Raw genomic sequence first — 18,465 nt, forward strand, 5'->3', positions numbered from 1 at the left:
CAATTATAGCCTTTTCTGAAATGAAGCTTAGTTTCAGCCTAGAAAAAACATCTTAAGATAAATTAACAGCAAAGGAAAGTCTTCAGGAAATAAAATCCAAAAGGCTGTCCTATAGACAGTAACAAAATCTGTTTCTTAGCTCCAGACCGTGAATGTAAATTGTACATTTGCATCCATCAGTAAGAATCCTCTTAGGAAAGCAGCCAACAGTAATTTTTTTGATTTAGGATTTTTTTTTTTTTTTTTTTTTTTAAGACTAAATGGTATGGATAGGTATCTGTGTATATATATATGTGTATGTGCATGGTTTGTGACTGTGCAGTCCTTGTCCCCTCCCCCCAACTCAGCCTAATTGTTATGCCCAAGGCCTAATGCATGCAAAAAAGTGCAAAAGATCTCTTCTTTGGGACTGATAACAATCAAGGTTTCATGGAGATAATTAATGACCACCATATTTTCTCAAGCAGGGCACTCAGAGAACTGATAACAGACACCTAAGTTAATAGGATCATAGTTTGGAGGGGACCTGCAAGATCATCTAGTCCAACAGTCCTCCCATCACCATTACTACCACAAGTTACTAAACCACATCTTGTAGCTACTCATCCAGACACCTCTTGAACACTGCCAGCTGGTGACTCCACTACTTCACTGGGCAGGCCGTTCCAACACCTGAACACCTCCAGAGAAAATTTTTTTCCTTATACCTAATATAAATATCCCTTGGCACAACTTGTGGCTGTTTCCTTGGGTCCTGTTTGTTGCCTGGAGAAGAGGCCAAACCCCACCTCATCATGACCTCCCTTCAGGAAGCTGTAGAATGCAATGAGGTCTCCCCTGAGCCTCTTTTCCAGACTAAACAATCTCAGCTCTGTCAGCTGTTCCTCATAAGATTTGTGCTCTGGACCCCTCACCAGTTTCATTGCGCTTCTCTGAACACGTTCCAGGGCCTCAATGTCTTTCTTGTATGGAAGGGCCCAGATCTAATTCTAAAATGTATGACTATGAGTCAACCATCTTACCACTAAGAACCCCTTTGAGAGCTCTTCAGGCAAGCAGCTGGCTGCACACTGGAATCTCCCCTCTATCATGAACACCCCTTGAGGTTACGAACGCCTGCACAGACATTCACCCAGGATATGGTGATGCCTTGCCAACAGATTCCTGGTATGTGATATATTGCTTTTAAGCTAAACCACCTTCACTAAGATTTGATCTTAAATTCATTGTCTACCTCCCACCTCCCGTGTAGCAAATGCTTTAGGATATCTAGCCATTTTAAATCTTGTTAAGTCACTGTCATCAGTGTTCAAATTACCATGTTGTATCTAATTTATATCAATAAATAACTTTCTGCCTTCCTCTTACGAGTAAAGCGTGCACTGCTTTGGTCTCCATCCACAACAATGTGTGCATTTTATTTATGTGGCTGTATGTTTGAAACCTTTGAATTTTCTGCATATAGTAAACAGGAATATAAAGCAACCCCAGGTCCCAAATGCTAAGCCAGAATTGAGCTACAGTAAACACCAGCTTTTAATACTGGGAATCAAAACTCCATTTATATCTGTTATCTCAACTCTGTCTGACAGTGATAAACATTTTTTTGCAGCAAATCTATTCAAGAAACATTTTCTGAAACACTTACAGAGGATTTTTATTGCATTAACACATCCTAATACCCTTCAGCAAAAGGAAAGAAAAAAAGATTTCATTTCTTAGCAGATCTCATCAGATATCTCCAACTGTCTCTTCTACAACTGTAGGCCATTAAATGATATCTTCTAAAATGGCCTATATATTCATAGCTCTGGGACAAGAATAGTTTAAATACAGTCTTAAAATACACTATGATAAAAGTTAGATAAGTATAGAGTCTAGTGTAATTCCTGAAAACTACCTATTGGAGGTTGACCTTTACTAATTCATATGGGTCTACGATAACCTTTCCTGAAAGCAAAACCTGCATACCTCAGAGGACTTTTAGGGCTGCAAATCTGCTCTCAGACAGCCAAGCTCACATTCATTTTCCTGCCCATAGCTTTATTTTGCCATTTCCAACCCTGCCTTAGTTGCACCTTGCAGCAGAAAGCTCTGACAGGCCCTCCATGTGGCTCATCCTGTACAACCTTTCCATCCCAGCTCTTCCACTCCCCTGGTACCATGTACTGCAGCATCTCACTGAACTTCAGGCTTAAACAGGCTGTATCTGCAGAAATTTCCTTTCTCCATTTTGTGCCACAGAAAGATGGAAGAGGTGTCTGCCCCACGAGAAGCCAAGAGGCACTTGAATTAAGAGCAGAACAACCAGAGCATCCTAGCTGCTTCAGCTGAGAAACAAGGTTTACGCTTGTAGTGAAAGCCCATTTCAGAATAATACACAAACTTAGATATATCCCATCTCAGCCTAGAAGCTTTGCTGAAAACAAAGGATTGGAGACCGAACTGTGTCATGCTTGCTCTTCTCTGCAGTGCAGTGAGTGCCCCCAAATTCAGCTGCCTGTGTGAACAACAGTGTCCCTGGATCTGTGCCATGATACCAGAGCATCCAGTTTAATAAAGGGCCTTATCTACTTGAAAAGTAATCCTCTGTCACCTGAGCCCCATTAGAACATCATGCACTTTTTGATATTGTAATGAACTATGTAATTTGAGGAGTAGGGACCAGAAGTCCAGTCTGCTTCCATTTGAGAAATACAGCTTCCCTGAGGCTCTGCTTTCCATTACAAATGATGAGCAAGGACCCAAACATTGCCACACTGAAACAGAACTGAGAAGAAATCAAATATCCCCAGACTGAGAACAAATCCCAACTCATCTACTACAAATAAAATTTATCTCTATTATCTCCACTTTTTCCCAGAAATCTATTTTTTGGAGCAATATCGGCTCTGCTGCTGTTGATACCTGTGCTTTGGAGGAGGACCTGGGCTGTGACCATATATACTAGAGGCTGTTCGAGCCTCACTTTTAGAACTTTGGTGCTCCTGCATGTGCCCAGAAATCCTGCATCATTCAGAATGATCAGGACTACTATAAGTTTTAAGGTCTTTGATCATTTCTGAAATGATCTCTTTCTCAAACTCTTTCTCAAAAGTTTCTAACTTGTAACCTAAATTGTATTGCTGTCCTGAGATAAGCTCCAAAGTCTATAATATCATATAAAAAACACATCCCGAAGTAATGATGCCAATAGTTTTTAAAAGGTTAATGAACTGTATCTAAAATTTGTTTTTGAAAATTCTCTGTATTCTGTGCACACATTAGCACATCCTTTTGGCATTTTAAAATTCAAATAGATCTAGTTAGAAAAATGGCAGAACATATTTGAGTAAATTTCAAACCTATTAAAAATTCATAAGCTTAAAATTTACTCACAAGCTCACACATACACTTTAAGAAGTTTCTGCATGTCTTCTTTTGGCTGACCTACTATATCATAATAATGAAGTCATCCATACAGAGGACCAAGAAGTAAAAAAATCCATCAGATTACATGGATGACACCAGAGTATGGCTAAGTTTGTAAAAGTTGGGATATTCAAAATGAGTAAAAAAACTAAAAATGGGTGATGACAGATAGAAGGGCAATTAAAGAAAAATGTCAGTAGCAAGAACAGAAACAGTCAGTGTCACAGGAAGACAAATACAGGGATGTGTTATAGCAGAAAAAAATTGGAGAGCATTTTCTGCCACATTGCAGAGTACTCTGTGTCTGCCAGGCGGCTCCAAGTGTAGCAATATTGCATCAACAGAACCATATGAATTCTGTGTACACCAGGCTTTCTATCATTCACCAGCTTCTCATATTTGCAACTTGTACTGCCAAATTTTAGCAACTTCCTTCAAACACTTTTTCCTTCCTCCTCAAGACAATCATCTCTTCTCAAAAGGCTGATATTGTAAGAGAATACTAGCAGAGCTTTCTGGATACCTTCTGACAAGCTGTAAAAATCAGTGATGGCCAGGATGCACACAGATTAAAGCTAAAATAAAGAGCAAGGAACAATGCAAGCTGCCACATTCGGGCAGACACAAAATCCATGTGTCAAAGGGCAGATCTGCTAGGATGGAACTGGTCTCCATGAGATACAAGGAGCTAGACACTGCTAAGACTCATCATCAGGATTCTAGAAAAAGCACTGAGAGAAAAGGAATGTGCTGTCCAGGATAGGGGATTTGTGAGGTCCAGCATCCCTTCCACCATCCTTTTACAAATAAGACTATTTTCAAAGTTCATCTATATAATCTGTCATGTAATTTTACTCACCTAATTAGTTACGTATACACAGTAAATATCTGCAAGTAACAGGCCCTAGAATTTCAGAATGGCTGAGGTGGGAAGGGACCTCTGGATCCATTTGGTCCAACCCAGAGAAGGGTACCCAGGATCACATCCAGGTTGCTTCTGAAGATCTCCAAGGAGGAGATTCCACAACCTCTCTTGTTAACCTGTGCCAGTGCTCCATATCCCACATATCATCCCCACATAGATTCTTGCTGTTCAGAGGGAATCTCTGAATTTATGCTCACTGCTTCTTGTCCTGGCACTGGGCACCAGTGAAAAGATCATCGCTCCATCTTTGCATTCTCCCTGCAGGTATTCATAGACTCCTTCACATTCATTGGTGAGATTCCCCCTGAGATCCCTCTTCTTTGGCTGAACTGCCCCAGATCTCTCAGCCTGTTCGCATAGGAGACATAATGCTGTTCTTCAGTCACTCTTTCCAGTATGTCCAGATCTCTTCTGTACTGGCATAGCACTCCACATGTGGCCTCATTGATGATGAGTAGAAAAGAAGGATCACCCCGCTCTATCTGCTTGCGATCCTTTGCCTAACACAGCTAAGAATACCATTAGCCTTCTTAACAGCAGGGGGACATTTCTGACTCATATTCAACCTGTTGTCTATCAGGACTCCATTGCTTGCAGAGCTGTTTTCCACCTGGGTGAGCCCCAGCACATTCTATTTCAGATCACTAAGTTCTGTTTCAAATAAATCACTGAGTTCTGATTCAAATAAAACAATATTTAATATTGATGCTACAACCCTCAGCCATAATCTATTCTAATTGACAAAATAAAAGAGAAGTATCAATATAAATTGGAATAAATCTTGGCATACAATTCTATAAATCATAATGTCACAAATAATATGCTATTCTAAATTACAGAAGTTTAAAAGAGAACTAAACCTAATTTGCTTGGAAGCCTTCTCCTTTTTTTCCAGATTCCTGTACATGCTATAAACACAGATTGGACTAAGCAGATCTCATTGGTTTTATGTCTCGGCAGACCATGGCTGAAATCTCATTCTAAGTAAGCCATCAAACTTAATTGATCTACTCAGCAAAAAGCATCTCACATAAAGAGGCTTGAGAAGCAAACAAGAAAGCACAATATCCATCTATGTAATCATCTTTTTCTTTCTGACCACTGTAGAAATTATCTAGAATAGACACCTTATTTAAGGGAGAAAGAAACAACAGATTCTTCTGATTTGAACATGTACAGAGAGTACTTTACCTGCAACTGTCAATATTCTTTCTTCCCACAGCATTAGAGAAGTTGAAAGGTCCCACATTATTGATTTCTATTACTTGTATACAGCCAGTGAAATTGTAGACAGGTCCAGGTATCTACAAAGGAGAAAAATGCACTCAGTTCTTATGCTTGTTGTCTTTATAATCAGTTTTTAAAAGCATTATGCTTCTGTAAAAGATTTCTAACATACCTCAACTTCACTGCTGAAGAACCCTCCTGGTTCTTTATTTTACCATTATGGAATTCTATCAAAAACCTTTGAAATGACAGCAAATAAGCAGGACTGCCTTTTGAAAATCAACTCTGGACACAGAAACAGCACAGCAGGCACAGTAAGATTTCAGCAAGAAGTGGACTTGTCTAATTTTAATCAGGTGCCTGGTTTTTTTTTGGTTTTTTTTTGGGGGGGGTGTTTTTTTTTGTTTTTTTTTTTTTTTTTTACAGGTGAACACAGGACACAGGGAATAGTAAACAAGAAAGCTTTGAAAAATCTACTTTCAAAAATCTACTTTTAAGTTTACTACTTCCCTGCTCAAAAGATATCTAGCACCATTAATCATGATTCAAAGCTGCCTAAGGACCTACTGAGAATAAGACTAGAGGCACTGAAAAAGAAAAAACAACCCACAAACAAACCAATCAACAATAAATTGCCACTTAAACAAGCAACACTGACACAATATGTTGGCAAGTGTTATAATGCATAAACAAGCCACCCAAAACGTTGCAGCCAAGACTCTATGGAATCGGTGACTGAACTGAGATAGGGTTCTGGTCACACCAGGCCCACATGTACATATTCACAGTGCCAATGAACCGGTGAGAGTCCATAGTTTTGCAATAAGTTTAATGTCTGTGGATTTACATTTTATGCCACAGTGAAAGAGGGTACGACTTGAGTCATCTAAATAACAGATGGCTTAAACACAGAGGATGAGAAGTAAGACACAGATTGGTCCTTAGCACAACCATTGCTAATACTGATGATCATTAAGGCAGGTTTAGATACCTGCAGAAGGAGAAGAGTCATTAAGGTATTTGTTTAGTATAGGAACGCTGTATAAAAATAAAGGAATATTTTTAAAGGAATTCAAGTAAGCATTCGAAAGGTTAAAGCTTATGCAGCTGAATACTTGAAACAAGCTATCAGAGATTCCCTCCTACCTAAAAAATAAAAAGCAAATAAACTAACAAAAGAAAAAAGACTCCACAGCCACCTAAACCTGTGATGTATAAATATTAACTTAAAAAAAAAAAAAAAAAAAAAAAAAAAAAAAAACAACAACACAAAAAACCAACCAAACAAAAAAACTCCACAACATCTATAAGGGATAAGAAGATATCCTTTAAAGGTTGAAGTCCTGTCCAAACTAAGGAGAACAGAGAATAACATAAGTGTTGGCAGTGAAAACCTAATAAAGCAGGCAAGGCAAAGAAAAATAAAAAGATTTTCAGTAACAACTTTATAAAGGCATAATGATGAGCATTAAATGCTTTTTAAAATCCAACAGGAACAGGAAGCCTGCCAGAAAGGTAGGACTAACACACCATCAAAGTACAGAGTTTTCAAAGAGATATGGTTCTAGCAGGAAACATAAATGAACTCACCAAATAAAAAATTAATGCAAAGGATCTCTGGGAGGTTCCCATGCCAGAAGCCCTTTTTAGAAAGAATACATCAGAGATCTGTCTCACAATGAAACACCACTAGAAAAGGTTTTAAAATAAATTAACAAAGTTGAACAGTAGTAGGGAGAAAAAAAAAAAAAAAGCAAATAGTGTCTAACTGAAAGGAATTAATGAGCTATTTTACTACAGTCATCACTTGAAATTGGCTTCCAGATCACAGGAATGGAAGATGTGAACTTCTGTTTTTGTTTTCAATTGATTGTTTGACCTTTTTTCTGTTTGGCTGATTGGTTGGTTGGTTTCCTTTGCTTTTTATGATTTGGGAAAGGATGACAAGACAGGCAAATGCAAGAGCACACCTCAAACTACAGGTCAGTAAGTCCCATTTCCATTCTAGACCAATAAAACCACCTTAAAGAACAACAGGCACACACATGAATATAACATACCGGGAACAGTCTAGATGGTTTCTGAAAAAGGAAATTGTAACTCATAGGAGGAATACAACATATGGAAGAGATGCCTTCATACATACTCTTTGATTTCCAAAAGGCTTTTAACAAGTTCATATGCTAATGGACTTTAATGTCACTCAGTCACCTTGGCATAGTAAAGGCCTTCAATAAATGAGAAGAATGGTTAAAATAGAAACAACAAGAAAGGGAATAGTGAGCTTTCTCAATTATGGAGAGCCCCTAGAAAGCCTCTGAGAAATCTGTATTGGGATCTGTGTTCCTCAGCTTATACACAAGTTACTTAGGGTAGCAATCTCCAAATCCTGAGAAGAGATGCAAGAGAATTTCAAAATATGCAAAAAAATAGAAGGTATACAGGGATCAAGATGCATATGAGTTTCTGAACAGACTGACTACAGAGATCAGGAATCTTGGAAAATCCACTGTCAAGGAGAGTTAAGAGAAGTGTGCAGATGAACGAAGAGTTTCCACAGTTTCTTACAGTACAGGATCAAAAGGACACTAAATTACATAAATCAGTACCACGATGAAAGTACACCTGAAAGGTGAACTTTTCACACAACTCAAAGTTAAACTGAGAAACTCTGCCATGGTATTCTGTACATGCTGCAAATATAAGGGAGGTAAAAAAAAAATGAAATTAATAGAGATTTTTCCAAAAGAATCTTCCCTTTTTCTATTCTTCTTATTAGAAATCCTTAAAAGAATTATGGTCCGTAGGCTATCTATTTGCTTTCTTCTTTACCAATCAGCAAAACATTTTTCATATTGTGATGGCTTCTTGTTCTCTCCAACTCACTGAAGTCTGCCTTTTACTTTAAATGAAAAACTGATTTTTAAAGGAGAGAATGGTTTTAATGTTAGGTTTTACTAGAATGCAAAACACTAAATCAGAACATGACAAACACTTAAGTAGATCTCTGGAGTGCTGGATGTTAAAAAAATAGATTAAATTGATATATCTTCCACATCCCTCTTTCTTGGTACGGAGAGTCCCTTCCTCTAGTCTTGCTTTTAAAGAAGCTCAATGACTCCAGCAATGCTCTGCATTCAAGATGTACACGGCTGCTCCTGATTCCCGAGGAAAATTCCCATCCTACTGTCACTTCTATAGGCTGACAATTCCAGGTAATCTTTGACTGTGCACTGTCCTACCAAGTATCACTTTTTAGTTTTTGTAAGTGGTACTTGTAAGCTTTTTTTTCCCTGCCTTTTATAAACAAATTCACTTTAAAATTAATGGAATGCTGTCTGTTGCAAATTTAATATGAACAAAGACATGAAGTTACACACTTCTGAGAAGCGACATGAGACCCGAAATATTGCCTGAAACAAAAACGAAAAAATATACAATGTTTTAATATTATATAAATTTTAATATATAAATCAATTTTTTAGAACCCTTCTCTCTCTTAAACATTTATGAAGCTTCACCAAAGCTTAATCATGATACTTTCCAGTCACAATCATGTAAGTTGTTCAAGTTGCCTTCCTTCTTGGGAGTGTAAAAGCAAACAAAGAAAACAAAAGGAACCAATAAAAGGAAAGGTCAGGCACAATAGAGCTTTAACATTTATGACATCCACTGTTCCTTGTTAAGTTCTTTCTAGACTCAATATCAAGTTAGTGTGGGGAGAATTCACTATGGCAACCTATGATCCATTTTGCACACTGAACAGAAAATTAATGCTTGGCTTGGGAATCAACCTTTATCTGAGCATTCCCCCAAGCACCGTTATCAGTGAATATTTTAATAACATGATTTCCTTCGCCCAGAAACAAACACACAGACTGAGTGCCTAACCATTTCTCTTACACTGATATTTGTATATTTTGAATGTAATGGATTTCTCTAAAGTACTATCAAAATTCCTAGAAGCCTCTTCTTGGTTCTGTAATCATAACTACATCACAAACACCCTGGTCAAACAATCTCTTGCTTCTGGAGTGCAATCTCGACAAATAAGCTATCTATACAAAATGTTAATGTATTCTTAAATGTATTTAAGAATAAGGGCTATTGATATAAAGAAATAAAAAAGTAACCATGTTTTATTCCACTATTTTTGAGAATAGATATTAGCTGTTATCAGCAGATTAGAGTATTAAAAACATAGAATTCACATTTCTCGGTTTCCTCCCACTTACAGAATTACACCCATATACTGACAGATTGTAATACTTAAAATGCCTGAAAATGTCAGGGTCATAGCAACACCAAAAATTAAATTGAGTACAATTCTCTATTCAGAAACTATGCAGATATGTTTGACATATAGTAACCATGCTCTTTAAATGCCCTTTATACTTGACAAAAATGAGTACAGATACTTACCTGGTAGGAAAAGTTCACACATATATGCCAAACCATTTATTAACATCCCTTATTGCCTAGCCTAAATTAGAGCTGCTGTTACGTAGAATTAGCCTAGAACTGAGTTCCTTGTAAAATGAGCTTGCATGCTGTCATTTCTCCACAGATTTGTAAATAATATAATTAGGTTTTGGCCTATGATCAGAGCTTTTTATTACAAAAACATAATTAAAGCAAAACAGAGCATAGTGTAATCTTTCCTCACTTGATTCGCCTCAGGATAGATTTTATACGTCTTAGAGTTTCTCACTATAGATATTACAGTGTACCACAGTGCAGTTTTTGGTAATCTTCCACGTTTTTTTTCCCCTGACACATCTATGTTGTTTGTCACTGCACTTCCCAATATTTACTTTTTTATACTCAGCTTCAACGCGAATACACATGCATTTTAATTGTTAGATAATGTAGCATAAAATAAATTGTATTAGATTTTAGTGACATTTCAAAATGTGTATGAAGATAAAAAGTGGTACTTTTTCTGAAAACAAAAGTAGTAAAAAGAAAACACCTAAAATACAGGAGAAGGAACATTACTTAAGTTTCTGTAGTAGTACTGGTTAAGTAATATGTAGGAAAGAAAAATGGAAAGGTATAAAGGTATAATTGCCTACGTACCTCCATAAATAAAATAAAGCATATGAAACACAAAGGAACTAGAGTTTCTCTTACATCCTGACTGGAACTTATCAGGAAATTAAAATCTAAACATAAATTGAAAAACGGTATAAAAGTTTTGTTTATTTGATATGGTCATATAACAGATGACTTCAAACTGAAATTGTGATGCTGAGCTAAACATCTCAAAATTATTTTAATTCTGATACTAAAAAAATGGACTTCTTAAAGGAGTTGAAGGAGTAAGCTAAATCAAGATTATTTTTTATGTAACAGCTTGTACCGAATTTTTTGAAGAATATATTGCTCATATCCTGAGTCTGTGTTTATCAGATCTCTCATGGATATTGAAACACTTTCACAAAACTTTTATGAAACAAGAAGGGTGAAGCGTAACATAATAGACAGAAGAGAGGGAAAAGAATCCCTGATCTTTCTAGGGCAATGTATTTTTGTGGTTCGCCTTCTCATTTCTCATTTGCTCTAGCAACTCTAATCAGGGTTTTCAAAACTTCTGCTGGGGAAAATCAAGAAGATAAGAGATCATCCAGTCCCCTCCACTGAAGTGTATGAAATGGATCCTGTGAGCAAACCAGGATGTAATCCACATGGAGTAAACCACCGCCTGCCTTGCTGTGCTTTGCAGTGGGAGTTTGACTGTTCACCTGCCTGGGCTCGGATTTTGGTACAGCCAGCACAACATGTAACAGGAATCCACATTCTTCCTGCATCATCTGAACTGTGCAGCAGTAGAAAACTTACTCTTCACTGTGTCACTGCCAATTTCCCATTATTCTGCCATTTTGTTCTAGCTGAGAATGGCTCATTAAGCCAAAAATAATTAAGAATTAAGACCTTTAAAATCAGCAAGTCTGAAAGATTCAAGGGTAGTAAGCTCCTTTACCACTTGTCCTTGGCCAAGATCCTTATTTTTAAACTTCTCTTCCAGCATTTAAGCAAGTGCAATTGTGCTTCTGAAAAGTTATATGAATATTTCAAAATATGGAAAGATTTCCCTAAGTTTTATGGCTAGCAATGTCTGGCCTCTCTTTAAACAACCGCAGTGTTTCTGCTTGCAATCATAATTCATGTTTTAAGTTCAACTAATGGATTTTACTACTTTGTTGATGGGATGCAATGCCTTCCACATGAACAAGCTGAAAAATACATTGTCTTGAGAAAGAGGAGGAGGGAAGTTTGGAGAACAGTTTTTATCCTGTAAAAATTCTATTAACTAAATGCAGAAATCAATTCATCTCTCTGTAGAATCAAGCTATTACAGACTGGTGATGATGAAGTTAAATTAAATTTAATTTAATTTAATTTAAATTACAGAGTGGTGATGATGAAGTTAAATACTTATACTATATACTAAGTTATACTGTATATATATATATATATATAACACTAAGTTATATACTGCTGGATACGTAAAATAAGATTCACTGTGAAACACATCATGCTCAATAACAAATAGTGAGTTACAAAAAAAAAGAGCAGTTGAAGCAGATTTGTACACCTTCTGTGTGAATGAGAAGAGACAACACTTCATGTAAAACAAAGATGAACACGTTTCAAATAAATTAATATCCCTATGACTATTTTCTGCATAAAAATGAAATATACACTTTTCATAAATTACAGTATTTATCTGGAACGCTTGGAGATCTTCAGAAATAAAAATGACTGTAACAGCTAAAATGTTCCAGCAAAACAGACTTTCCTTTGGTGAATATAACCTGAGATATACAGTATTCAGAAGGGGTCTATTTTGTCAGAGTTACAAGAATGTCAAAGAATATCACTTGTAGAAGGAAGAGACAAGAGAATTTCTTTATAAATTTCTAGAACTTTGTATCTTACATCATGTCAGTACATTGTGTAAACATTTGCAACTAGATTGTATTTGCTTATTTTATTTCTTTTAAAATTTGACAGGTTGCTACTGATTGTTGTCTGCACTGTCTTTTGGGTAGATGTTGCTGCAGACGTAACACCATAGGAAATATATCTGTAATTCATCATATTAACAAAGATTGAGATTAATGGCAATTTAACTTGGCACAAGTGAGAAGAAGACCCATGACCTATTCTGTCATCCCTCCCGAGGAAAGAAAAATCTTTAGTAAAGTAGTGAGATCAGCCATTGGATTCAGTCACCTAATTATTAAAACTCCAATTTCAAGATTCACAGTCCTCAGAGATTTATAGCAATAAATGATTCTCCAGAGCTGTGAATTTCTTGTTCTGCCTCCTCATCGCTAAATAAAGTTGTTGGTTTATGAGGGACATCTTTTTTTTTCCTCAGTTCTATCTTCTCCCATGGTGGTTTGTATACTACTAATATACATGTCAGAAAACACACCTAGATCAGATATTCTCAAACTTTCCTTGGGTTTAATGTATTCAGCATATTTTTCTACTTTTTTTTTTTTTTTTTTTTTTACAAATTTTATATAAAATTTACAATATCCAAGAAAGCCAGTGAAGCTCAAACCATCAGATTCACATGATCTCATTCTATGCACTAGAGGATCTACAGAAATCAAACATCATTCTATAAGCTGAAAATGTGGATTAAGTTATTCACTTAAAAAATAGTCCCCTGATGCTAAGTCAGAGCCTCAGGTGTTTCACTTTGTGCCCATCGGCTCTTGTTCTGGCATGGGCAACTCTGAAAAGAGTCTGGCTCTGTTTTCTATGTACCTAATTTATAGACACTGGTTTTATCACTCTTGAGCCTTCTCCTCTCCAGGCTGAACAGCCCAAGCTCTCTCAGCCACTCCCCATAGAGAAGGTGTTCCAGACTCTACCATCCTTGTGACCCTTCGCTGGACTCCCACCAGTATGTTCATAGTACCAGGAAGTCCAGAGCTGGACCCTGTGCTCCAGCTGCCAGTGGAAGGATGACTCCCCTCCAGCTACTGGCAAAGCTCCTCTGAATGCAGACCAGGATGCTATTAGCCTCCTTTGCCAACCGAGCGCATTGCTGGCTCATCTCATCAACTTAGTGAATCAGAGCTGCCAAGTCCTTTTCTGCAAGAAATCAACAAACTCCTTCCTGTAAAAACACTACAAAACATATAATACTTGATGACATCAGGAATTTCTTTAGCAAAAAATATTTGCTATGTTAGTAGAAGACTTTTCACATACTGATTATGGCATGATATAACATCATATGGCAATTCAGCTATTATAATTTAGAACAGTCTTTCAAGCTGTTACACCTGGTTCACTCAAATCTGCCTCCTCCAACCTAGAGTGCCTTTTCCCAGTAAAAGATTCAACATTATTCTGCTAGTTATATTCAACAATGGAAATCCACCAGAAGATAGAAAGCAGTTTTGCAGCATGGATGAACAGGTTTCACTACTTTCACAATCTGATTACAAGGCTACATCAATAGCTTTGTTTGCCAGGTATTGAGTACATGTGAGCTTACAAATGGCAAACAATTTAGGATCATGTGTAAAGCCAGGGTATTCCTGCTGTTTCAGGTTCACGTAAATATTGTATCATACAATTTACTTCTGTTAATTTTGAAATGTACTCCATGAATTCATTTGTTTTTCATGTTTTCTACTCCTTTTCCATACTACTCTGCTTTCACTCTGAACAATAGCCTGTAAAACAGCATTTCATAAATGTGAATAAGAATCTGTAGTGCGACACTGACAGAATAAAGGAAAAATTACATACAGAGGAAGCAGCTTACAGTAGTTGTATAAATAATTTCCAGAACTTAATAAACACTAGCAGAGAAAAGTAGGTAGAAGGTAAGTAAGTAAAAAAAGAGGTTTAAATCACAGAAGAGAGTGACAGACACTGATATAGTCAGTTGTCTTCACTCCTTTTTGCTTTTAAAATGCACAACATCAACAAAAATATAACATTAATGACTTTTTTTGCCACTGTTCAGCAAACTTCCATTTTACTAAGGCCTTCCGTTACTCTTTCATTTTTAATCTCTCTTCATTAAGATGAAAAAGCAAAAAGTTACATTTCCATTGCTTCATGAAGAACAGTTGCCACTTCCTTTGTTCCTTTCTTGTTTTTATGATGCACACTAAAAATGACAGATTTATAAACAATGTAATCACTGTGTTCCTTTCTTAATATTGACTCTTGCTTTTCATTACAACAGCTTAGTTGGCTTCCACCTTTAGAGCAGAGTACACTTCCCACTGGCTTGGCAAATGTGTTATTTGGCTATTTTTCAGGCTCGACTATGTGTTGTATGCCCAGTAGGTACATGCAGATACTTAGTTTAGAGTGAAGTTATTAAGCAAACAGCATTGAGAGGGTTATTTGCCAGAGATCAGAAATGGCCTCCATTTACTTTTTTCTGCAAAAACTGCCTCTGCTACAATCTTTGTAGTTAGAAAAAAGAAATGAAAGGACACAGTAAGATATCAAAGCTGTCAAGTTACACAAAGTCAATTTACTGTTATGGAAAAAATGGAAACTTTTCCATAGAATGAAAGATTCAGGGACTGAGATTGAATGTGGAGAGAGATTGCTAACAGTATTAGAGAAGCACTTCAGCTGGAAATCACACAACCATAAGACTGACTGAACACATGTAACTGGAGATCTCAAGCTTTTGATACTAATAGAATGTCTTTATTCCTCTTTGCAACATTTCATCTTTTTTGTTAATTAATCAAATAAACTCTGAGCCTAAAAATAATGACAATGTCCCATACCTAGGTTGCTCTGAAAGTAATGCTTCCTATTTATTTCTATGGAAACTATAAAATATACAAAGAGCACAATAACGTGATTTGATAGAACAAATCCTCATCTATGTTTCAAGTCACCACTGTTAACTATACATTTTTTGCAAGCGATGAACAAGAACCAATATGCTGTGCTCATAAAAATCTGTATCAGTGGAGGTGACCCTTGCTGCTGAAGAGCAACACTCACTGCTTCCTGTGCTCACATCCACTGTTTGATCTACATGAATGTTCATCAGGTGTTGATGAATGTCAATTGGTACAATTTTTTTTCAAATGGAGGAATTCAATTGCATACCTTTTCACACACACTTCCATGTAGAACATTTTGTCAGATGGCAACAAAATGCAATGAGATATTGGCAGGAAGGTTCAAGGTCTACTGCCATACTTCCAACATCTATTTCTGATACTGTAGGGAAAAATAATAATATAGGAGGCATTACATTCAGAGCAGCCTTTGTATTTTAGTTTGTTGAAAGTCAAGGACGTTTTAGAAACACCAATCATTAAGACTCACAGTGGAAGGAGCAAGTACCATAATTTAAACAGAAGCTAGACAATTGTTAATGAAGATTTTCTCTTTTGGAAGGAAAAAGTCTAAATTTAAAGGAATCAGCTAAAGAACTGGAAACATCAGAGGTGGGAGGTTTGAAATTTCCTTAATTAATGTGGCAGAAAAGGTCTGGCAATCACCAGCTGAAAGAGGGCACTGGGAGTAATAAATATAAAACAGAAAGAGGGAAGAAACTTGCCAAAACTCAAACTGAGTTGGAGCTCATACAACATTTAGAAATGCTAAGGAAAGAAAGGGGATTAACTAAAATAGAGTAAATAGATCAAGTCACAAATACTGTAGATGTGAACAAGAGCCTTTGTTTTACTAACTTTGTGGAAAAAATTCTACAGTTCTCCTTGAACTTGTACTTTATACTGGCTTGTATTTTAAGTTAACATTATGTTTTCTTAAGACAACTGGCTACTACCAGAAAAAGGGAAGATATTATTTACTTCCATTAAGAACCAGAGAATGTTCTCAGGTGAAGGAGGGAAGCAGGAGAGGGGAGAAAGCATAGAACCTCATATGACTATACCAGGTGTGACCCCTCCCAGCCTCTTGCCCACCCCTGGGATGGGCATGGATCCAGAATCCAGAATTTCTTGGGCACATGACAAGAGCAGTTGATGCAATGCTTAATGTAAACCAGTGTATGTAAATGTAAGCAACTACCACTAAAGCTGTCAGCAAAATGCAGTGTAATGCAAACATCACTTTAGTGATAAGGATAATGGAGATGAGAATTAAAAACTGAAAATGCCTGTCCTGGAATATCGTAAAAACAAAGGTGTGAGAGAATGTAAGTTTCATTATCTACTGGGGATGGCACTAGACACATGGATGCTTTTGGTTACTAAGTTTTTACTTGTCAGAAAAATCAACGATTTGCTCCTCTTACTATCCAAAACACACAAGTTTAATCAGCAAAAGTAGTTTCCAATGGGATTTTGTGGGATTTAGTAGTAAATTGTCTTTCTTTTTTCTTCAAATGAAACTCACTGATTTGAATTTTAATAGGATAGAAGTGCAAGACCAAAAATTCATTTTAGTGGCATAATGCTCTCAAATTTTAGAAAGCTTGGAGAAATATCATTCACACATAAATTAGAAACAGATGAATACTGTCTATTAAAATATGATATTAAGTTTACATAACATGCTTTCTCTCATGTTTCTTGAATTTTGTGGTTATATTATTACAGGTTATGCTCAGTCATTTAACATGATCAGAACCAAGTTCACAAATGAGTATACTGATAGATCACTTTTGACAGCAAATTGATCAACCCTTGATTTTAGCTGTGCATTACAGAGAATACATGAAGAAGCAATATATGAGATTTGCACATTCCCATCAGTTGCAGAAGAACCTGCAGTTCCCAAACACGCAAGGAAAGAAAGGAAAGCTAACCTAGGGAGGTTGTTAGGCCTCGTTGGGTAAGTACTGCATTAGTTGCTTGACTATTACAAATATTCTGTTAAGAACCTATCTGCCTTGTCTGGCTGTTGTCTGGACATTGCTCACGTTCAAAGGATCCTAGCTAAACTATTTCCAAATAATAACTGCCTTCACACAGCTCTTTTAGATTCATATCATCATGCTGTATTGCCATAAGAACTAGAAAGGAAATATACAGACCAGTAAATAGTATCCACTGATCTGCATGGTCAATACATACCTTATCTTGATAGATTACCTGAGGTTTCCCCGTTTTTCTTCATGATTTATAGGGAGAGTGTAACGACCACCATTCAAGTCTCTAAGATACGATTCTGCCTTTAGAAAGGGACTGAAAGGGAGAAGTAAGCCAGGGTGAGGAGCTATGCGTGAATTTTTGTTGTGAAAAGCTTCTGTTTTCAGGAAAGTATCCTCACATGAATTTTTCATTCAAGTAGGTACTCTGCTATCAAGCTTCTTAGGGAAGATCCAAGAGTACCTTTATGCAATGAGTGATTACAGACTGTCTTCCTGAGCTTTGGGAGACTGCTTGGGAACAAAATAATGTTCAATGAGTGCCTGGAAAGAACTCAAAATGATCAAACAACAGATGTCAGGGATACAACACTGAAGAGCACTGCTACATGAAGTCTCTTCAGAGCAGCTTCTTTAAGCCTTAAGCTTTGCTGGAAGGGATTTATATCAAGCATATCCTCTAAGGGCTCATGGAAGTTACCTTCTAATTGCTCAAGCTTTACTTCTCACATATTATCAACCAAACCTACTGAAATTTTCCAAAAGGGATTTCAAAGAGTCACATGAATGAATTACTGTAATGTCATTTCAAAAGATGATGTCATTTACGGAGCTCCATTGTTTCCAGACAAAGGAAGATATTTCTTTTCATTGTTTGCACAACATGTGGTGAAAAAATTATGCCTACAATTCTCAAAGGTACAAGCATTATACACTGCACAGATTTCCAAGATGTCAATGAGAAGGCATAATTCTATCTCACACTACAGACCCGAGCTGCAGATTCCTTTAATATGCCCTCCACCCCCAAACATTCTGTGCTGTTGCT

At 36.7% G+C, this 18,465-nt stretch overlaps 1 protein-coding gene across 2 annotated transcripts in view; it reads right to left on the reverse strand.

Moving 5' to 3' along the window:
• The window catches only part of EYS (eyes shut homolog), a 320,477-nt gene that overhangs the window by 213,484 nt on the left and 88,528 nt on the right, over nt 1-18,465 (reverse strand). For both annotated transcript variants that reach the window (XM_052700892.1, XM_052700902.1), the window contains exon 5: nt 5,528-5,640. In XM_052700892.1, the coding sequence (XP_052556852.1) occupies nt 5,528-5,640 (113 nt within the window). The remainder of the gene's footprint in view (nt 1-5,527; nt 5,641-18,465) is intronic.

This window comes from Tympanuchus pallidicinctus, unplaced genomic scaffold (genome assembly GCF_026119805.1).
Source record: "Tympanuchus pallidicinctus isolate F22 unplaced genomic scaffold, pur_lepc_1.0 scaffold1, whole genome shotgun sequence".
Taxonomy (NCBI): domain Eukaryota; kingdom Metazoa; phylum Chordata; class Aves; order Galliformes; family Phasianidae; genus Tympanuchus; species Tympanuchus pallidicinctus.